The sequence below is a fragment of the Artemia sp. Qi Xiang Cuo genome, chromosome 7 (genome assembly GCF_049724085.1).
Source record: "Artemia sp. Qi Xiang Cuo chromosome 7, ASM4972408v1, whole genome shotgun sequence".
NCBI lineage: Eukaryota > Metazoa > Arthropoda > Branchiopoda > Anostraca > Artemiidae > Artemia > Artemia sp. Qi Xiang Cuo.
Window position 1 is genome coordinate 25,863,031 of NC_142800.1, and position 24,167 is coordinate 25,887,197.

Here is a 24,167-nt window from a genome sequence, read left to right on the forward strand (position 1 = left end):
ATATGCATATTCGCAGTACAAAGAACTTTTTCTATTCTGTTCATCTCTAAATCCTTCCACTAACTTTCTTGCACATCTTAAGCTTAGTCCATCAAAATGATCCATATAAAGGGGATAGAACACAATCCTGCTTAACTCCTGATTTAATACAAAACCAGATGCTAACCTTAATACTAAGCTGAATTTACCAGCTAGATATTTGACATTGTGGATGCAACTCAGGACTAACTGCTTACCACTTGGCGCAATATTTAAAAGATATTCTAAAGAAAGATGTTCCAATGAAGACAGACATACTTGCCCGCTTTGCAGAGTTAAAGAGGATTATTTAGTGCATTTCTTGATCCGGTGCCAGGGGCTCTCTACGATAAGCTTAGGGATATTTGGAAAAAATCAGTTGACACTTCCAGGTGTCTTAAATAGTACGTCGCGTCGTTTTTTTTTTTTTTTTTTTTTTTTTTTTTTTTTTTTTTTTTTTTTTTTTGTAGAATAGCAAGGTATCTGGAAATTTTGTTAAGTAATAATAATAATAATATCCTAGTAGAAAGTAGATATAATGTTTTATTTATGTGTTTTTCCAAGTGTTAAGTGTTCTTTTTAATTACTGTGTTTTGAAGTATTAAGTACTATTAGTAGGTTAATGTAGTGTTTCATTTAACCGTTTTATGATGTTCGCTGATCAAGGTTTATGTTAATTGTGCCTTTCGTTTATGTAATTTTACTGTGTCCATGGCCGTATATTTGGCTTTAAAATACACTTATCTATCTTATCTATCTATCTATCCAATGTAATAATGTAATGTAATATTAAAAATAATAAATCTCTAATATCAGAAAATTTTTCGACATCAAAATAACGTACCCTAACCTCTGTAGATTACGCTATCTTGATGATGCCGATGAAGAATAGCTTGGGATCCTGGATGCAATGTGATTCGGGACTAATAAAATGAATTTTCATTTATCAGTGTCACCTAAAATGCAAATATTCAATGTATTATATAATTTATTTACTTAGAATTATCAATATTCTACAAACAAATTAAGTTGGCTACAACATTCTTATAAAAAATTCCGAGGACTGACGAGGCATCAACCAATCTCTGTCTCTGCAAAAATTCTTCTCCAAGGTTCTTAACCATAACAAAAATTTAGGTAACGTATCTAAAGTTAGTAGGGAGAGTGTTAAAATAGATATTTTAAACGTTTTAATGCTTGAATGAAACATGATCTAGTCTGTTCTATGAATTAGAGACGCATCTTGACCGCAAAGGTTCTTGCGTCGGCCCTGTGGCATCTGGGATTGAGCCTCGTAACCCATAATTCTGAGAAGAAATCAATTTGCTAGCACAGAAAAAAGATACTTTGAATAGTGTATTGAAATGGAAGACAGTTTAAACATCTGTCTAAAAGCTTTCTTGTCCAAAGTCGTTTAAATGCTAGTGAATCATGATACTGTTCTTTAGTCAGCCAAGGCTAAGGATTTTTGGAGGTTTAAGAAAACAAAGCTGGGCCGATAATTTGATTGTTCCAGGTTGCGTAAGATAACACAAGGAATCAGTGAAAGTATGGGAAAGTATGAATTTAAGAATCGAAATGCTAAAAACTAGGAAGTAGCTCTGAAATTTCAGCAATAAATACTTCTTTTCTTCAAATTTTTCTTAAACCCTTTCTTTATTTTCAAATAGCAATGACAAAGAATATTTTAAAACTAAATTGGATGTGTTGGTTCAGATTTTCAGAATGAAAGTCCATAGATAGAACCTTCGAGCTACAGGCTTCGAAAGTTAATCAATTTGAAGCTAGAATTGAGGGATTTCTGACTACTGGGTTTTGTAGTGCCTCTTTGAAATTTATGAATGTCGTGGGAAAAGCTAGAGTATTGCTGTGGCTATTCAGTCTATTAATGTGCTCATTCAATCATTTTCTTGTAGCTCTTTTTTCTTCTTTGTTTTACCTTCTTCTCCACCATATTGCTGTAACACAAAAACCAAAAATGGGCCTGCGCGAGGTTTTTATGTGATTCCTCCCCATATTCTTGCTGTGACTAGTCCTCATAAATGAATAACTGATTTTTAGCTCAAATGCCTCCACTTTGATCATTACATTTAATTTGTAAAAGTAAGGTAAATTATGCTATTTTAAAAGAAAACAATTAAAAAGAGTATGTCTGCAATTATATTACTTTATTATATAAAACATGTTTCCATATCAGTTTTGAAGAGGTTGCTGGTAAGCTGGAAATAGCACTTACAACACCACTGCCGTTCCTTCATTTTCTTGAATGGTTATTGATTAAGGATAAAAACCAAATCACGTTATATATCGATGCTCGAAATGTATCGACGCCAAATACGTGTTTAATACTCGATAACCAATTCATATCGCTGCTCAGCGCCGACCAATCCCCGAAACTAGGTTTTAGATATAAATCCATGCTTGATACATTAGTCTACTAATTGCATTGTTAGCCCGTATCGTGCACATGGTTTTTCCTGAGTGATTGCTATCTCTTCGTTTATAATTTGAAAGAAAACTATATTTTTCAAAAATATTCTATTCAACAAAACTTATTTCTGAATTAGGTTTCAAGAGATTGCTGGTGAACTGGAATTAGCTCTAGAAAACCCTTTCAACATCCCCATGTCAACCTCTACTGGTGATCGTTTCAAACTTGCATTGACGAGTGCTTTATGGTCATCGCTACAAGCATGCTGGTCTCCAAACGTGTTTATATCCCCATTGACTCACCGATTCTGGAAGTTAACATTTCAACTATTGTCAAGATATAATACATGGTTACAAGGATTGCTTGAAATGGTAAGTCTCAATTTACAAGTAAAAATCATATGTAATAAAATGGTGACTGAAATAAACTGAGGAATTGACTATAAGTAAATTGGCATATTTGCAAACGAGGTATGCCTATAATAACAAAAAAAAATGAAGATATCGATATATTAGCCCTTACCTTAGATCCGCCTGTGTCTCCAGAGGCACCTAGGGTATCAAGAAGGAGCTGCCAATCTTCCTGCAGTTTTGCTGCTGGCAATATGTCCTCCCGCTGAGGTTGGATTGATGCTTGCAGGTTACTGAGATCTGTCTGGTACGTTCGACGCTGGGTGTTTCTGGGTCTGCCACTGCGGCGTGAACCCGATAGCTGCCAATGGAGCGCTGCATTTGGTAGTCGGAGACTGTCCATATATAGTACGGGGCCAAGGTATCTCCATTGGTGAACTCTTAAGATATATGTCACAAGAGGGTGGCTCGTCTTGGCGCGGATGGATTGGTTTGTTATTCTTTGCTGCCAACGGATGTTGAGAATTCTTCTAAGACATGTGTTTTCGAAAACAAGTATTCTTCTCTCTAGTTCCTGGTTCAGGTACCAAGTTTCGGTTGCGTAAAGCAGCACTGGCATAACATTGCTATTGAAGAGTCGTAGCTTTAGCCGTATAGAGAAGCTTTGGAACCGCCAAACTTTCTGTAATCTATTGAACGCCCAATTGGCTTGACCGATGCTTTCTATTATGCTTCCCAAGTATTTGAAATGAACGACTTGTTCTATGAGTTGGTCTCCGAAAGTGATGCTCTGGGTTGAGTCTGTGGTAGCCATGCATTTTGTTTTCTCAGGCCGTTTTATGCAACTCTTTATTAAAATTTTGTTGCTTCAATAATGAAAATTTGTGTCCGAATATTTCTTATAGAAATATTATTGTAATTAGCAAGGTGTTTTTATGTAATAATCTTAGCAAAATAGCTCTCTAAAACGCAACTGGTTGCTTTTTTTTTACATTAAGACATAGACATCTGTGCCTCTCATCACGTGTAAAGCAATATATAGGATGGTATACGCTAATTGATATCAGTAGCTATGCGCCAGCTGAATTTGTATTTTCAAACAGTTCATGGTTAAGAACTGCAAGTAAAGAGCGATTCAGCCCAATAGTAACCTTGAAAGTTAAGAAATGAATTTTAATAATAATTAAAATATCAAAAGAATTGAATTTTTGTGCTGGTTCCAAATACATAAATTCATTAAGTTTAATGTTACCCATCAAAAGCTACGAGCCTGAGAAAATTTGCTAGGTTTTTGAAAAAAGGGGAAAAACTCCCAGAAAGTCAAGCGATCTTAATGAAAATCACATTCAGCATATCAGAGAACCCTATTGTTGAGATTTAAGTTCCTGTATATAAAAATGTGAAATTCGTATTTTTGCCCGAAGAAAGATCCCAGATCCGGTTTTGTTTTTTTTTAGGGGTGGTCATATGGAACTAAAGGTCTTTGAAGATCAGGAGAGGGCTCATTCGAATGGAAATTAAAAGTTCTTGAGCCATTTTTAAGTGACCAGATAGATTGGAGGGTAACTAGCCCCCTCCTACGCCACTTCCCCCCAAAGACATCTTATCAAAATTTTGAGACTGCCAATTTGTTTAGCATAGTTGAGAGGTCCAATAACTATACCTCTCGGTATGACGTGGCCCCTCACAGACCCTTGGGAAAGGACTGTAAGTTTTGCAATTTGGAGGAGGGGGGTCCACTGGAAGAATTTTGAATGAGGAGGAAAGTCTTCGGGGAGAATTTTTCACGGGAAACTTTACACTTGGGGGAGGGACTTTCTGGCAAGACTTGAAAACGGTCAGAAATTAGGAAAAAAAGTTGTTTTCAACTGAAAGTAAGGACCAACATTGAAGCTTTAAACGAACAGAAATTATTCCATATATTATAGGGGCTGCCCCTTCCTCATCTCTTGCCCTTTACGCTAAAGTATGCCGTATTTCATAAGAAAGACTGCTCTAAGGTGAGGGCTGTTGAATTTGAATGAGAATTATTTTTAAGGAACTTTAAGACTTAGGATAAAAAAGCGAAAGTTATGGAAGGGGCAGTCCCCCGAATTTGAAATGATTTTCATTTGTTTTCAAAGTTGCTCCTAACTTTCAGTTGAAAAAAAAATCTTTTTTTCTTATCTTTAATACCTCATATAGAACGTTAAAAATTTTAGCTCAACAATTAAGAACAAATTAAAACAGTAACAACATGAGCAGAACGTGGGCCTGTCAGTCAGATAAATTTCAAAATATCTATATATATGGTTATAATCGAGCTAAACAAAATTAGTAGGTAGGAAGGAGAGAAGAAGAGGGGCAGAAATTTCTCCCGTTAAATAGCGTGGAAGAGAAAGAGAGAGCAAAAGATTAGTTATTTGGAAAGTGTCGCAAAGGGAATGTGGCTTAGCCCTTGAGTGCAGCTGTGACCATGTGAATATTTGGCACTTTCGAAGAAGCTAAATCTGAATGAATAAGTATATCAGGCAGTGAAGGCCGAGAAATAAAGTCTGAGAACAAGAAAATGGGTTAGTCTTGATGGACTTGGCAAACGCTGGCTCTTCTATTTTTGAATGGTAAGGCATGCATTTGTAAGTTTGAGAGGAAGTTTGATTTTACGATCACAGTATATAATCCTTTTAGAATTCCTCTTAATCACATCATTTCTATTACAAGTTCGATCAAAAATCTTCGACTCTACACAAGGTGTGTATACTTCAAAGGTTGTTTGGAGGGATAGAAGATTCTAGAACGAATAGGCTCTAGGGCACTTAACTTAATAAGAGTGTTAGTGATGATAGCGATTAGAAATATAGATGTACCAATTGAAATTGCTTAAAATGGTCCTTGTTGGTTAGATAAAGTTGATGGCACCAGTAGGTATTGGTAACAGTCATGCAATAGGGTGTTGGGGAGGAGAAAACTAATGAAGAAGCTATTGGTAGGGGTATCTTATTTGGTCATGCTCACCTTTGTGTCAAGTTGATTCACCTTATCACATAGACGGTTTTAGGGAGGAGACAGAGGGAGTACCCGTTCTGAGCGCAAAAACTTTAGGGGCACAAAATTTCAAATAAATAATCTAATGGTTATAATCATTTTGTAATTTTTGAAATGTGTTTTTTTGTTAAAATAATCTAAAGGGCGCAGTTGGCAGTAACTATAAGCAAGTCGAATCCAAAATTTTCATTTTTCCCATATTTTCATCAGCATTCCTTGAAAATAAAAGTAAGCTGCAATACAAGTAAAATTTTTCGATGATTTAGATCCCATTTGGTTGTTCCACGAACTCTAAGATATAAAAAAAAATATTTCAACACCGACGCCTTAAAGAAACCTATAGATGTGTTAGAATTAATTGTGCAGTACGGATTGTGCAGTTAATTGCAGTATCAGTGGCCAGTAAAGAGAGGTCGTTTAGTAAACTTAGATTAATATTAATGGACCTCAGATTGACTATGGTTGGGGAGCGACTAAATGATTTTGCATTAATAAACCCAGAACGCGAAGAATTAGAAGCGATCAATTGAGACGAGATAAGTAATAATTTTCCAGAGGTAAATGGAAGTCAGGAAGACCGCTGAAAGTTATATAGCAAATGAAAAATTTTTGTTAGTAAATGAAGGTTTTGTTAAAATTTAGCCTGCAAACTTTTGGGAGGCAATAGGGAGCGGGAGGGCTAATCAAGATTTGCCCTGAGTGCAAGAGAAGCCAGAACTGCCACTGCCTCATGAACAACTTGGTAAAAAAATACTTAAGTGGGCTGGTAATAATATTTTTGTAAAAATACAACAAAACATCAACACACATATACAACTTTACAAATAACACACACATACAATATTATAACACATCAACACATGACAACATGTCTCCGCGGAAAGCCCTTGCCAAGGATATTAACTATGAAAAGAATTGCTGCGACTTTCGAGAATACCAAAATAAGTATGGAGATAACTAAAACAGATATTTTGACATTTTGATACTTGACTGAAAAATGATGTAGTCTACTCTATGAATTAACGACACCTCCTGACTACAAAGGTCCTTGCGTCGGTCCTCTGGCGTCGGGGATTGAACCCTATGCCCTATAATGCCAAGAAGAGATCAATCCACTGTGTTGCTACAAAAAAAAGAAACATTCTGAAAATGGTCTATTGAAGTGGAAGGCTATTTAAATATTTTCCGGAAAGTTGTCCAGTTCAAAGCCTTTTAATAGCTAGTGGATCATGATACTTTGCTCAGTCAAGTCTAAGGCTTTTTGGAGATATAAGAAAGCAAAGCTAAGCCAAAAATTGGATTATTAGAAGTTGCGTACTTTGGCTAATAGAAACATAGAAACTCTACAGACTACTCAACAGCTCTGAAATTCCAGTAATAAATACTTCTTTTCATATTTCTTTCAATCCCTTCCTTTATTTTGGAATAGTATTGACAAAATTAATGTTGATTAGTTTAGTTAAAAACACCGAAAACGTTAATAGTTTCGTTAAAAGCACCAAAAACGTTAATAATTATCGGAAAATTAAAGTGGACGTATTGGTTCGGATGTTCAGTATGAAAGTCCACAGTAGGAACCTCTGAGATATAGGTGCCTGAAGTAAACTAATTTTGATCTACAATTGATGGGTTGAAAGCGTCTTGTGGCTGGGTTATCTAGGGCATTTTTGAAACTTACGAGTGTTGCAAGAAAAGCAAGAGTATCGTTGTAGCTAATCAGTTCATTAATTTAGTTGTTCAATTATTTTCTTGTAGCTTCTTTGTCTTCTTAGTTTTACCTTCTGGTCTACCATATTGCTCTGGTGTATTATTACATGTCTACTATATGAATGTTATCAAATTACATTTAATATGAACTAATTCAAAAGTAAAAATTTTTCCACTGTAACCGAAAGTTGCAAATGCGTCTCGTAAAGCTGTATAGTAAGAAAAAATCTTTTTTTTTTATATCGATAGTTCCTTGTATTTGTAGAGTTCTGAAAAAATTTTAAAAGGGTACTTTACTAAAAGCACAAAACAGACGCAACAAAACAGGGCTAAGAGCAAAACAATTCCTCGTAACCTGCAAAAAATAAAAGACAAATTTATAGGGTTCTCAGTAATTTTCGTGACTAAAAATTGGCCTTCGCTGAGGTTCTGTTGTGACTCCTCCCCATATTCTTGTTGTAGTCATTCCTGAGAAATGACTGAAGACTTTTAGTTCAAATACCATCACTTTATCAATACATTTAATTTGTAAAAGTAATGCAAATTATGCCATTTTAAAAGAAAGAAATCGAAAAAAAATGTTATTGCAATTTTTTATTGTAAACACGCAGCTGTTATAATTTTGACTACTTCTACTACTAACAAATCAATGCAGCACCAATCCGCCTGTGGCTAGTACTCTCTCCTCCTCCATCACAATCTATTAAAGCCTTCACTCTTCCTGAGAAATTCTTATTTTCCTTCTATCCTTCCTATGGACCCCTTCCCGTCCGAGACGACTGCGGTGGTTTTTCTCTTTTCTGAAGCTTTTCGTTTTTCTCTAAATAGATGGCCTAAAAGAACGGCATTGTCAATCTGTCATCCTTCATGCGTAAAGCATGTCATAGTTATCTCAACCTTTCATTCATTTTAGCCCTTGTAAGTAATATAGAACCACACTTTTCATACAGCTTGTTTTTTTTACATACAGTCAGTCAAATGGGTAGAGGATGGCTAAACAGGGGCACACGAATGTATAGCCATTTAATGCAATGGGATGACTCCACTCCAGTGACATCATTCTGTAATTTCGGTCACTTGCAAACCAGTCCTTTAAGATTTTCTTTTTTTATAGCTTACTCATGAACTCCCTAAGAGTGGCTCGTGGACCTCTGGAAAGTTGTATTATCACAATTAAAAACCCTATTTAGACTTTGTTAATCTCAACCAGCATAATTATATGGTAAAAGTGCAACTTTAAAGAACACGCTTAGTCTTTCCATACTTTCCGTTTCTGTCTTTTCTTGTATTTCATAGAAAAGTCCAACCCATGCTGTAAAAACTCACTGTAGATGATGCTAATGGAGAAACTATCTCTTGATAGAAAATTTATGGGGAATGGGAATCCTGTTCGTGTCAATATTTGATGGAGCAACAGGTAAACTATGTGCTCGTGGTTTAAAGAAGTAATATTTGGATACTACGGTAGAGAAGCGGTACACATTAACTGACGTGATCTGAATCTTGACTACTCTTCAACATCCATAGTGGAAAGCCGCATATATTTGAATTTAGTGGAATGGAGTCACATAAAATATTATACGCAAGTAGAATCTTCTAGGAGGAATTCGAGAGTGAAGCCATGAGCAGATTGGACTGAAGAAGGTGTATTTGCAGCCATGTTAGCCTCAGACGATTTGGCACTGTGATGACTTGGCGGTAGTAGTATTCCTTGTAGCTGAATCATTGTTACCGAGCTTTTGTTGTTCAATTTGAAGTTGGAGCAATTTAGTAGCTGTTAGGAAAGGTTTCTGTGAAGTTTAGATTTTATCCTCTGTAAGCTAGACTGAGTAGTTTGAAGTATTAGCCATTATTAATAGCCAAATATCGTAAGAGTTCCTCTTGAGTTCATCCACTCCATCATAAAATCTGCGTTTTGTAACGAAGCACCTTTCGAATTACTATAATGTTCTACCGTCTTTAAAAAAAAACCCACGACATTACAGAGGATTTAGGATTCAACCAGAACCCTTCAAAGGGTAAAATTTTTAGCTGGAATGGAATTAAATTCATCCAAAATGCGGCTGCTTATTAGAACTTTTCTTGAAAATTGATATTCAGATCATTAGTGAATTCATCTCTTGGGTTAATACAACCGATTTCTGAGAATCCATTTCACCCTTATTTTGAATATATTAAAATTCAAACGTTTTAAGTGCAGGATTTTGGAAGATAAAGAGAAGTAAACCAAAGTGAAAAAGTAAGATGACTTAAAAGTATGTTTTTATTTTATTTCTTTTCTTTCCAGTCAATGTAATGTCAAATGTCAATGTCACTGAAATTGCCTGTGTCGCATTTTTGCAAGCCAGTCACGTTATTCTTTAATTTTTGCAATTTCTGGAAAGATAGATTACTCATCTTTCCAAAACTTAATTGGATTCCCTGTGCAAGATTAAACCAGTGAACAGAACAAAAAGTTAAGATTCCCTTGAATGGTTCTTCTGTGCGAAATTTCAAGCTAATTAAAAGAACGAACAGTTCAGTTTCACACAATTTAAATTTTTACACGTAGTTCTCCTATTTATCTGTCCTGAGTTTCGCGGTTTTCTGCAGCTACCGTGGAAACAGTGGGGTAGCACAGTAGCAAAAACTTCTTGGCAGTTTTCGTGGCGAACCAAAATTTCTTGGCAGATTTGGTAGCTTTTGGAATTCTGTCGAATTCTGCTGCAGCTTTGGAACTTTGTCCATATTTGATCCGCAGTTTACCACTGCAAAATTTAAGAATGCGATAGTCAGCACTTTTTTCTGTTTGCTTTATGAATTAGTTCATTGTTATAATGCAGCTAAGAAGATTTGGTTAAGTTACAAAATGTAAATAATATTAATCAATTAACTTTAACCTAAATCACAATTAAGTAGATTCAATCATAATTTAAAGAATGTAACCCTTTGTTTTTGTTTATTATTTTTGTTTACTTGGGTATTAGAGAGTAGTACAGACCTTTGCCGTTTTTCTCCTGAGTGGAATTATAGTTTCGCTGTCGAAAATGTTGGGGAAGACATTGATTGAACTATCAGTGATAGATGCTGAGACATTAATCGGCGAATGTACTATTACATGGGAAGATATAAAATCTTTACGCAAGTCAGAGTGAAATAAGGCGTTAAAGTATAAAGATAAATTTTCTGGCTTATTGATGCTAAATCTGCACATATTTTTTTCCGCATGAATTCAGTTCCTCTTTCTTGTTTATCTTTCACAGACGCCAAAATAACTTCGTTTCATTCAAGGGTTTTATGAAATTCTGGCATGGATTCCTTTTCTCCTTCCTGTGTATATTTTCAGACGCTAAAATAGCACTTATTCATTATAGGGTGAAAAATGTGCAGTTTCAATTGAATTAAGTAATTCTGGTGTGAATTCAACTCTTTCTTTCGGTTTATCCTTCACAAACTAACTCACGCTAAACTAACACGTTCCTTCATTCCGTTGTAATTTTGCTTAGTTTCTGACAGCAGATATTGTTTTCTTTTCCAAATCGATGTGAGTTTTGCTGTTTCTTGTTCCATGCATTTTTCTTTAGCTGTTCGGGGTCATTTGTGTAAATTATTAATAAATGCTTAAAACAAAATGAAACATCAATTGAATATTTTATAATTTCCGTTCTCTGGCATTTTGACTTGATTTGGACAGAAATTGATGTGTTGTGGCACGAAATGACAAAAAATGAGCTGTGGTATGATTTTTTTTTTGCTACTTAAAAAAACACTAGATATTTGGAATTTCCTTTCAAACGATCCCTCTTTCAACATTCTATGGCTACTGGATCGAAGAGATCACCACTAGGAAGAAAAAGGATACACTTCAATGCTTCCTATGCAAAACAGAAATTATTTTCCTTGTTTTTCAAGGCAGGGGACCGTAATTTTCGGGTGTGGGGTTTTCGACTATTGTGATTCCAAATAGTTACCATTCCTGAATCAGATTCAAATGAATTTGTTTTTGCACTAGACAGTTTTTTAAGGTACAACTTCAAACGTTTGGGGCATTATGGGCTGTAGCTCGCTCTTTACTAGGTTTCATATTTCACTGCAACCATGATTTTAAAATGTTTCATTTTATAGGGAGCTAAAATTGCTATTGAAGACTGGACTAAGATATATGCAGATATTATTGAACTGGATAGGAAGCTTGATCTTGTGAAAGAAATGGCATTCGTAAAATCGCAACATCCAGGAAATCAGCTTTGGTCAAAATTACAAGGTGAGAGTAAAGACTATTGAATAAGAAGAATTGTAGGCTAATACGCAGTGTTTAAGAGATGATTTTGCCATACGTGTCTACAAAATTGCCACTAGGTGAAGAAAAAATTCACTAGATTCTTGAAAGAAAATGTCACTAAATCGGCAAGAAACATCGCTCAAAATTTTCTCCCCCAAAAGTTTATTTTCTTATCAATGCAGTAGCCAGGATCTTGTTCAGAGGGGGCGAGGGTATATTTTTTCTGAGGATTTAAAAATAAAATAAAAAAAACATCAAAAATTTGTTTATATGCATTTTGCTACATTTTTACAAGTTGGATAAAAATTTCTAGGTTCAATATTTATAGTGAGAACATTTTGGGCTTTGTATTTTAAAGGTATGGCATATTTGAAGCTATCCTTGGAAATAGACAATTCTAAAGTATAATTATATGATAAAAGTTTTTTTTTTAATAGGAATATAGAGCGATATACATATGAAAATGAAAATATGAAAAGGGTTTAGTAGAGTGTTTTGCAATACTTTTCCGTAGTTGTTACAAATTGCTCACTTTTTGTTAACTTTTCACACCTTTGGTTGCGAAGGGCATAGATGTATGACAAATTTTTATTTGTGAAAATTGTAATGATGTAATTTTTAATTACACTTTCAAAATTTTAGCTACAGTTAATGATGTAACTTTTGCGGAAACGTTACTTAAATGTTTCAAGCGACTTTAAATAGAAATTGTCGCGTATTTTTGAATTGTCGCAGAAAAAATTCACCTAGAAAATAATACAATGTCAAAGTTTCGTATCATATTGGATTCACATCCCCATATACCACTTTCTCCGCCGCATATCCCTTTCTGTTACCCTTTATGTATCTCTTTCTGTATTCCTTATTGGGTGTATTCTATACATATGAAATTGAATGACTGTTCGCTCGTTTGGTCGTGTCTGTACTAAAAATTAGATAAAATAACAGTGCTAGGAATTTTAAGATCTTACAGAATATTAAAGGAATTATGAGAATGGCTATGACTACGTAAATCCCCCCCCCCCCCCCAAAAAAAATCATGAACAAAATTTAGACACATGGATTTTTGAATGACGTCATAGATATGTGATAAGAGAGCCGGAGTCTCGAGCTACCGTGGAAATAAACGGAGGGAGTTGAGAAAATAAATGAGGTCTGGTGTGAGACCACACTTTCGAGAGCAAAATCCCAAAACGAGTTTGCGGAGGCTGAATCTGTGCTGCCAATATTGGAAGCAGAGAGAAGCGATAAAAAAGGCTGCAATGGGGAGTTTTTGGCAGCTAATAACCATTTATGCTGGCTATTTTTTTTTCAGTTTTGTGCATTCTTTGGGCTATATCTAGAACCATTAGAGGGGATAGGGTGCATTATCTTAAAATCAACCATGATATTACAAAAACGACTCTTATTTAGTGGTTACCCTCTCCAGGAGGAAGCACTATAAAATTCTTAAAAGTACTTTAAAAAAATTCTTAAATGCTTCTTTATATCATTCCTGAAACTGATATTGCTTTGTCCCCTATAATAACACTTTCTATTCTAGGGTGAAATATCTGCAATTTCAATTAAATTAAGTAATTCTGGTGTGAATTCAACTCTTTCTTTCTGTTTATCCTTCACGAACTAACGCACGCTAAACTAACACGTTGCTTCATTCCGTTGTAATTTTTCTTACTCTTCTAACAGCAGATATCGTTTTGCGCTGCACGTTTTCTTAATCTTCTAAGAAAAAGTCTTCTTAGTCTTCTAACAGCAGGTATCTTTGTGCGCTGCACTTTTTCTTAGTCTTCTAACAGCAGGTACCGTTGTGCGCTGCTCTTTTTCAATGAGCCCTGACTAGGATTTTATTGTTTGATACCACACAGATGAACAGTGTTCAACAGCAGGTCATGCCATAGCTTTGCACAATGTAGTAAATCTTTTCATATTAAATCTTCTGAATATCCTTTTGACATAAAGCAAACTTTAGTCTACTTTGTTTATTACACACAGCTGATTCTTGTTTATTAAACTTTCAAGTGATTATCAAAAATAACACCGAGATCCCTGATAACATCAGCAGAGTTTACCTCTACATAACCAGTGTGATTCTGGCATGCTTCTAATTTTTCTAAATGATTCCCCACTTGACATTCTCCCTTGTTAATAAATATTTTAACTTGAATTATACCCTGGAATTTAAACCTGGCATTTAAGTCTTTCTGTAGAAGAGCCACGTCGACTAGGAATGAAATATCGCTGTAAAACTTTACACCATCCTCAAACAATCTAATCGTACTAAGCCGAGTTACCTGAGTCACATCATTAATGAATATACAGCTTCGTGCAGACACAGGGAGCGTGTTACAAATCCTGTTGCAAGTTGTCAGAGGGTTGAAGTTAGACCTCACTGATGGAGTATGAAGAATCTGTAAATTGCTGGAAGTGCGGGGATGATAAGTCGATTGATCAGAAACGAAAGATATATTATTACATAGAACAGCAGGAAGATGGCCGTGCAACTGTAAGAAGATGAAAAAAGAGCAAGAAAGAAAATAGAGAGATTACAAATCTAGCAAGGGTTTAAGTGAAGATCGGTTAGTTTCCTTAATAAGAGTCCTTGCTTTATCATAAAGTTTTGAAAGTGGCATCAGAGACGAGGGAATTGTTGACATCCAAATAAGAAAGGAATATGAAACATAACATTAAATTAGGCTCTACAACAAAATTCTATGAATCGACCCTGGAAATATGTGTTTGAGATTTCTAAGGATTCCAAGACTCCTGGGGACTCTCGTTTAAATAGGGTCAATATGATGTTTAAAGTAAAGATTTTCGTCAAGCAAGATGTCTAGGAATCGAACGTATTAGGTCTACTTAGGGAACCTCTTGATACGTTTATTTCATTTAAGTCAAAGCAAGCCTTTGAAACTCTGGAGAAAATGTGAAAAAATGACTTCCGGACATTTAAGGCAAGATAATTTACATCAAACCTTTGGATAACTCTTTCAAAAAGGGCATTTATCTTTGAACGAAGATCAAACTCAGTTCTACCAGCTGTGCTAAGAGTACTGTCATCAGCAAAAGCAATAAGTGCATCCGGTAAGGACGAACTCCTGTCACAATTAGTGATGGATGCTGGTTGACAAAGACGACAACAAATGGTAGGTTTTAAATTTTGAACTGCATTAATAAGGTCATTGACGTAGATTAAAAAGAGCATCGGCCCAATAACAGATCCTTTTGGAACGCCAAACTCTATTCCCGAAGGGTTAGAAAAGTGCGGATCAACCGAGATGACTCGACCAGATAAATATGATAGAAACCGAGAATAAGCATTCCCTCTTATACCAATATGGGATAGTTTCCAAAGAAGAATCTTGCGTGTTAATGAGTCGAATGCTTTTCGTATATCGAGAAAAAGAGCAGCAGGTATCAGACCAGAGTCAAGAACTGAATGTAAATAATTCAAAAGAGTTGTGCATGCATGCTCAGTTGAGTGCTTCGCCCTAAAACCAAACTGAAAATCATGAAAAAAGTGTTTAGAATTAAGAAAATTAAGAACTCGAGAAAGCATAGCTCTTTCAAATATTTTACTAAACACTGATGAAAGAGATATGGGACGATAATTTGCAGGATCATTCCTTGGTCCACCTTTAAAAAGAATAATAACATGAACAGGCTTTAAAACACTTGGAAGAACACCATTTTCAAAGGAAAGATTGGTATGCCTCGTGAGGGCAGAAACGATGACAATAAGAATGAACTTGACGATCTTAGTCGGAATACGGTCTGGGCCAGAAGATGAAGAACCCCTCAAACCATTGATAGTTCTGCCTATTTCAGCTTCAGAGGCAGGTTCCAATGCCATTGATTTAGGACAAGGTGGTCAAAGGTAAGACCTAAAATCAGGTAGAGAAAAAGAAGGACTTACAGAAGAGGCTGTAGTTTTGCCGATATTAGCAAAATAGGAAGTAAACGCATCTTGAACTTTTAGCTCACCCTCTTCATTTTCGCCTTCCATAACAATGCTTGAAAAATTGTCCTTGGTGATGACAATGTATTCTAAATGATTAATATTCTTTCTTCAAAGTCTCTGAGAAAGTTAAGCTGGTGAATCGTATTTCCCAATTGACTTGTTATAGTGAATTATAGTCAAACATTACCACCTAAGGCAAGAGTTCCATCACAATATTTCTAGGACCCACTTACTCTTCAAGAAACCGCTCAAAGATAATGTTAGTCCACAATGTGCTTTTACATTTTATTTCGTATTTTATATTTGTATTAAGTAAAGCTTTGAACAGGTCCTTTTTTATTGTAGAAACATTTTGAGTTCTAAAAAAATAATATGACATCCTTTAATTAGCTTTACCGAAAGGGAAGTTTCACCTGGTATGAGGAGTCATCTTATGATCCTTCCCTGCCCTCCTTCTCCCTATAAAAAAAAAAAAAAAAAAAAAAAAAAAAAAAAAAGGTCCTGAGAAATCTTAAATGGCATTTGGTGAAGAAAGGCGACAATAACCCTGCTAAATGGAATAATGTGAATTTTATTTCAGTTGCTTTTGAAGAATGTCGTTCTGCGATTCTTTCTCATCGTGAGAAGGTGCTACAGCAAGCCGTTGGATTATTAAAAGATGAATCAGCTGTGCATCTGGAAACTATTACCGATATCCCAAGACTTTATAGAAGAACCAACAGAGTTACTCCAAGCACACATTGCTCCTACGTTGATAACACTTTTCAACCGCTTATTTCGTTCAAGACGAGCTATGGAGAAGAGATGGGAGACATCGAGACGATGAGCATATTAGAAGAAGTTGTATGTTCCATTTTAGCGAGGTAGGATATAGAACTTTTTTTTTTTTTTTTTTTTATCAGCCAAAAAGAAGTCGTAAACTCTACCGTTCTTAAAGTGAAGGTCAGAAATAAGACGGTTAATTTACTCACGTGAAGCATTGCCATGCGAAATCTGGCTGGTATCTTTGATTGGAAGAAGCGAAAACGTTTTTGAACAAGTTTAAAAAATATTAATAGTATCAATGTACAAATAGGAATTTTTTATGTATTTTAAACGCAATTTTAACGGTCGAACAAAGGAATTCCTCAGCTTGTTTGATCTGAAACATAAGCCCAGTAAATAACAAGCCTTTGACTGTCACAGATATAGCCTGACGCTGGCCCTCTCCGTTCACTAACTCCTTCGTCTCTCATACACTTGTAAAATTACGTTACATTTCCAGTTTTGTTTCTTTTTTTTTTAAGTCTATTTTTTCGATTTGCATAGTTTAAATCCGTTTTCATGGCTCGGGAATTATTTAGCATATGTTTTCACGCCTTTGCCTTGATTATTTCAGGCTATTTTTTGTGCAAAAAAAGTGTAATTCCATCAAAGCCGCTTGTTGATTCCCTGGTGAAAGGTTTCGACAAAAATCTAGTAATTTTGAAGGGCAAAAGACTAGGGGTCACATTGGGTACCTTTGGTGCCTAAAAAAAAAAAAAAAGATAAAACAGCCCAACTACTGTTTAATGAATTAAATTAATTATCTTTATTTATTAGCTATTCTGCAAAGGTGAAAGAGCTGTTAGAGTCTGTGGCAAAGACAGAGGAGAGTTTGAAAAGATTTAGAAAAACTCGTGAAAAAACTCCTACCACTCAGAATGTATCCAGTGGCCCCAGTGACGAAGATAAAATTCGACATCAAGTTTCTCTAGACGCCCAACGCTTTTGTTCTCATGTAAGTTTAATCTATTCCTTGTTTTTTGTTGTTGTCGTGTGTTTTTTTTTTTTTTTTTAACATGCATAGCAAAATATAGTTATGAAAACAGAATTCTTGAACTGCGTCGTATTGCTGGTATCACTTATCATTGTAGAATTTCCAACCTCAAGCTTCTCCGTAATCTTAATGTCAAACTCACCCATCCTAGACAGAATAAAGCTGCGGTGGCTTAGATGGCTAGAGCACACATAACGTATTGATAGCACTCGTCGGTTGCACCCGAAGATAGCCTTTGAAGGCTGGGTACAGTGGAGGCATTTCTTGGGAACAAAACTTTTCCAACGGGACATTTCTAGTAAACGTCTTCTTAACATCATGAAACATATCCTTATTTTCTTTGGAAAGATTCTAAAGAATCAAATGTAATTACGTTACTACAAATTGAACTAACCTCTATTCATAATATAATTTTTAGTATAGTAATATAAAAGTGATACAAAAGTCTTTAGCATAGTAATATATCGTAACATCGAGAATTCAGTCTTTGAACAAAAATTGACTGCATATATCCAAAGGCTGAAAATGTGTTCGATCAAACTTATTAAACAAAGTTTAAAACATACTTACTAAATAGAATTTCCTTGATTACTTTCTTAAAAAAGAGATCACCAATAGTTTACTCAAGGTGGTTCTAACTTTCCCCTACCCATGAAGTAAATAACGTTCACCAGGCTGAAACGACCAATAGGGTATTGATATCTCATGAACCAAGCGCCATAGTCATGAACAAAGGATCCCTAACTCTAAATTAGGTGCACTAAGTTATCAAAATCTGTAATGTTCATACTACTATGTATATGAGTTTAAATCAAAATAGGTATTTGTATCATGTGTAGGTTCCGAAAAAAAAAATATAGAAAAACCTATATTAAAAGACAGCTTATAAAGCAAACATCCTCATTGGAGTTTATATGTGTTATTCCAAGGCGTTATAACTTGACGCAACAATGAGTATATTTAAATTATCTGCATAACCTATATTAAGGATATATTCAACTTCCCATCTTGTACAACATACTTGGATATCTTTTTTGTTCTAAAGAAAAAAATATATAAAATAATTAGTATAAGCGAGGATAAAACAAAACCTTTGCGTAACCAAATATTACACATTAATTAAGTGTGTAAGTTTCTAATTAATTATGTAACTAACTACACACCAAACCAAGTACCAATCCCTCTCAAACAAAACATTGATTCTTTGTTGTTCTCTTGAAACTGTATCTGTAGTGTCTCTCTTTGTCTAGTAAACATTACCGTGTTAAACAATTCGCTTCATAACAAAATGAAGCAAATTCCATGTATAATTACTAAATTCACCTTTTTAACAATTTTACACAGCAAAAGATGGTCTCAAACCCACTCGCTCGATTTGGAGGGTTATAAACAAAATCCGAGACCAAGCATGTCCCACTAAAGCCTTTGCACACAAATACACTAAACCCAAAAGTGAACGGAGAGATTATCCAGTAGGTGGACAATTCTCTCTACCTAGCCAGTTTGATTTCCAGGACAACGACCATTCAAAGGATATAAAAAGGTACATTTTATATCCACGATTACAAGGTACTTGCCCTTTACCTAGAACATATTGATAATATTCTGTATCTTATAGCTAACTTCATATCTATTGTATTTCAAAATCCATTTACCATTTTACCAGCCTTATTGTTTTTCAGTTCCATTAATATGGTCTCTGACTCCTTCTTACTAAATGAATCTTGGTTAATTTATTTAGCTTAATAAAATTAATAAAACTTTTAATTATCTTAACTTATCTCGCTGATTTCGAATTTGTTTCCTTTAGCCTTATTACATTTTACAAATAGGAGTAAACTAGGATATCAACTATCCCTGTTTTATACCTACCGGGATACTAGTCTCGTGTTGAAGATACTCTATTTCTACCTTGGATGTTGAGTAATACCTCTTTTTTCTAGTTTCATTGAACCAGAAAGTTGCCCCCCTCCTTAGATTCTGAAAAAAACCTTTTTTATTATGTTCATATGAGGTTGAAGAAAAAACTTTGCCATCCCCTCCTATCCATTCCTTACAGTTCCATGTATTACTGCCCCTTAACAATTCCCAAGTCTACCTCCGGCTCATTATATATTCATGTATACGAACATTATGCTACGATGGGGAGGCAGCCCATAATAATTATAAAAGCGAGATGAAGTTAAAAACCAATAAGAAGCCCATCCAAGCGATTAACTGAAGAAGAAGAGTATCCATTAACCAAAATCCACTGAAGCACTGTGTCGTTAATAAGGAAATATTTACACGAAAAGCGTCATTTCTCAAGGCTACCCTCTAACCTTGCTCACAGTCATAGTTCTGGATAGATGAGCTGGATTTCTCTTCCAGGGACATGGACGGGAAAACGAGCTCGCTAATAGTCACCCCACCACACCAGAGAAGCTCCAGTTCTTTTCACTGAGCCTATCCGTATTTGGACTCTTTTTCTGCGGGATATTTACGATAAACAGGTAGTGTAACACGCCATAGCACATTTTTTAGTTACATTTTGGCTGAGAAGGGCGCTTAACTCTTCCTTTGCCCATATTCGTAATTAATCTTCTCACCAAAATTGGGTTTGGGTTTTCGTAGTTTATAGTTTTGCCAATTGTTTCGCCAGAAATAACGGTAGGTTGCAATTCTCCCATTGTAATGAATCATCCATAGTGACGGGTTAGGACGTCAAGTCTTTCAGGCAGTGCCTTATATATTCTTGTTGCAGTGTATTTTGAATTTGTAAAATAAAAGGCTATTTATTTTCTGGATGACCATCGCGAATTACGCTTCTTGCGCTTAGTATTCTATTAAGTAGTTTAATTTCTCTTCTCTCTCTTTCTCTCTCTCTCTCTCTTCAGGAAATCTCTTGCTTGATGGCTTAAGACATATTCTCTTTCAGGTAAAAGAGCTGTGCCCTCAGCTAGATACATCATTGCTGACCACGTGCATCTGAAATTACCATTTTGAAATACAGTTACATTTGTCAATTTTTTATTTTATAGTATTTTATGAGCGGTTGGTTAATAAACGATTGTAGTTAAACGAAATTTCTTTTTGTTATGTATTTTTTTCATCTATTTTCTGGTAGACCTTGATAACTCTGAAAAAGTTCAGTTAAGATAAAAAAGATTGAAATTCTTTCTGAATTTCTTCAAGAGACCACAATACGCTTCCATTTTGTAGCGGTAAAAAAAAATAGAGCGACTGTTAATTTCGGTAATAAAGATTGACCGCGTCGAATGTAATATTATATGTTAAAGCTGTGAACTTACACCTTATAAGTTCTTCTATAGCGCCACTTATAGCACTAAAGACTGTGCCATATATAATATTATTGTTTTAAAGCTATAGTGATTAAGACGCGCCAAATGCGGCAATGAAGTCTGGGGCCACAAATGTAATATTATGATTAAAAGCGGTGTACCGATCACGCCCCTCGCTGCAAGCGAGAAAATAAAATACGTAACTATGTAAAAGTAACCTCTTTTCTTTGGGTTATCTCGAAACCAATTACCTTTAATGTTATGTAGAAATCAGATTCCTGGGAGCGCTTCCGATGGAGACATACGAACTAATTACCTGCCGTGCGATTAGATACAGACATATAAAGTAAAATAAACACAAATAGAAAAGCAATAGTTTTATTGAGACTTACATTAGGTGTATAACAGTGCTTCACTTCAAATGACGACAACAAGGCAAGGATTAAATTGGCTCTCAAAAATAATGTTGATGGCAATAGAGACAATCCATAATTGAAACGAAAAACATTTTTTTTCACTATATCACAAAAATATAACTTCTGCGCTTTACCAGCTTTTTCACGATTGGCTCAAGTCCTGTGGAGGGGGCCGCTATTTTGTAATTATGTTCGCAAACTCACTACATTATGCGAACTATCTATCCAATGATTTGTTTTAAATATTTCGATGATTTAAACGTTCACACCGCTCTTATAATTTAAACTTCCTGAGAAACATTGTGTCTAGCATCTTTTTTATTACCAACTATCTTAGCGAAATTCAAAACCGAATAGCGTCGTTCTTTGGGTGAGGCTAAAATGCAATTTCTCTTTTTGCTGATTAAGAACTTTTCTTTTTTTGAAACTAGATTTAAACTTAATTAGAGGAAGTCGGAATTATAGTTAGAAAGAAAAAGATTTAATTTTTTTGTATTTTGTATATATCACATTTTACTCACGGTACATATTACCCTTCCCATTATTTAATGACGTCCCGTCATTAGGACTTTCTTGCCCTTTGGTTATTGAAATATTCGCTATTTATTAACTATTTATTCTACGTAATTTTGATTGACATCGTATTATTTAACATTTTTATTTTAGCTTAATCAGGAGTGCTAAAAATTCTCTCTATTACTTTTCTTATTTTATTATGCATCCCTATCTAAAGTTCATCTACTAGACTAAGATTATTTATGGTTCTAGCCTAGCTACTATACTAAAGATTTTTTTTTCTTTTTCTTCATCTAACACTGATGACTTTTACATTTCCAACAAGGTTGGGGGCTATTTTACCTTTACATAAGATTTTTTGAGAATTCACTTTTACAAGTTTTTTTTTATTTTTCTGACAATAGGGTAAACTTCTTTCTCTTTACACTAAATTAAATGAATAGTACGGCAACCCTGCGCATGACTCTATTTGGGTATCGAAAACTCCATTTAGGGACGATTTAAAACACACAAAATTACGTTCACCACATTCACTGGCGAACATCAAAACAATTACGCCATGAATGTTTGCTATGTAATATTAAAGATCAAATATTGGAGATTTTGAGTTATCGAATTTAATAAGAGGTACCATATGCGAATTGACACCTATTTCATCACCTTCGTGTCTCTTAGCGTACTCAATCCTTCTGTTGTAAATTATGGTCCTTCACTCGTTTCGTCTTGGCAGAAAATTTTTAAAACATTTACGATATAGTTTCTTCACAGAACAGTTCGAGCATGATTAAGTTCATTTTGCACGAAAAGCGTTCTCTAATTGTCAAATGGGAAATGACCCAGGTACAGGCGTGTGGAATTTTGATATCAGAGTTCATTCTCACCTGCTGTTTTTGGATAGTTCATAGGGTGCCTTATCATTAAGGGGTTGAACACTAGGACTGCGTTCATTTTCTTCTCAGCACATCATTTTTGGGATATTTTAAAGCACATAGAGAATGTATTTTTCGTATAAAATTGTTCATTCGTGCACTTAGAGATTATAGTTCTTTTATAAAATTGTTCGTGCCTGGCTTGCGTCTACTAACTTTTGCGGTGATTCCTTATTTAATCACAGGGGAATTGATGTTTGGGTTTGGAATGGGTAGACATCAAACTTTAGTGACTCCTTCAACATATTGTCTTTAACTTATTGTCACTAACTTAACTTATTATTGAGGGGTAAATAGTATCTGATGGGTTATTCCCTGGGTTTAATTTTGGTTTTTGTAATTCAATGTTTGGATTCCAGGTCCATTTTTCAGAAATTATCTTCTATCATTTATGGGATATAAGAGATGTTAACTTTTTGCATTTGATAGAGGTGATAGGATGTATTTTAAGAGATCGTCAAAAGGGATTTGACGTCTGGATACTTTTTGGGAAAATCAAATATCACAACTATACAGTCGCATGGTATATGGGTCCATAATGATTATCAGGGATGATATTTATATACTTGTATCTTGTACTGGTCGATGGGCCTTTCAGGACTTATGTGGTTATATAGTTCAATAATGCACTGGATACTGAGATTCAAATATATTGTTACCTAATACGTAATATGGTTCGTGGTCGAGAAAACAACTATCAAAAGGTAAGTACAATTTTTGTAAACGAAGTTGGGATGAAAATTGCCTAGGTTCTATGGTGAGGACTCTTTGTTGGTTAAGGTATGACGAAAATCGGTGCTACTAGGTTGTATCTGCCGTGGACAACGCATTGTAATGATTGATTTCCAATATGTCAATCCACTTCCTGTAATAAAAATAACGAGACAGAATCACACATTCTTTAAAATCAAGTAGTCTTAATACATAATAAACCATACGATTAGTTAAATTTTTGGTTTAATATTACCCTACAATAAAATATAAAAAGATACACTGATATTACTAAATAAACTCTGTTTTTGATAAAACGACATTATTATCATGTTGGTTTCAGATACATAAAATTCCCATTGGGAAATCTAAAACAGAGATGTCTTCAAATTTGTTTTGAGAAAGGAAACAACGATACAAGGCTTATTTAATACTTCGACACTTATTTAATTCTCCCTTAGATTTAAAATAATCCTTTAAACATGAGTTACTCTACATTGTTAAAATTGAGGTCTCAGTTTACAACATATTTCATGCCTTCATTGTTCACGCACGTCCGTGCTGTTTAAGAAACGCATGTTGCAGCGTCATAACCACACGGTTTTACGTAAACTACACTTACAATGAGGGAACAAGACATAGCAAGGACGAGTGGAGACCTCTATACCCACTCGTTTTCTAATGTCTTCCCTTTTCTTGGCTTAGACGTTCTCATGGGGATCTGGGTTTAACTTCTGCATTTCAGTCGTTTCCCCGTGTTCTTCCTT

The 24,167-nt window shown here is 34.9% G+C and overlaps 1 protein-coding gene across 4 annotated transcripts in view; it reads left to right on the forward strand.

Moving 5' to 3' along the window:
- Positions 1 to 20,612, forward strand: part of Cog2 (conserved oligomeric Golgi complex subunit 2) — a 91,497-nt gene extending 70,885 nt beyond the window's left edge. For 3 of the 4 annotated variants that reach the window (XM_089092129.1, XM_089092130.1, XM_089092131.1), the window contains exons 8-13: positions 2,586 to 2,820; positions 11,635 to 11,773; positions 16,330 to 16,612; positions 17,331 to 17,508; positions 19,918 to 20,039; positions 20,465 to 20,612. In XM_089092129.1, coding sequence (XP_088948255.1) covers positions 2,586 to 2,820; positions 11,635 to 11,773; positions 16,330 to 16,612; positions 17,331 to 17,508; positions 19,918 to 20,039; positions 20,465 to 20,468 — 961 coding nt within the window. In that variant the 3' untranslated portion in view covers positions 20,469 to 20,612. The remainder of the gene's footprint in view (positions 1 to 2,585; positions 2,821 to 11,634; positions 11,774 to 16,329; positions 16,613 to 17,330; positions 17,509 to 19,917; positions 20,040 to 20,464) is intronic. The other variant, XM_089092132.1, reaches the window with a different exon arrangement.
- Positions 20,613 to 24,167: the final 3,555 nt, after the last annotated feature.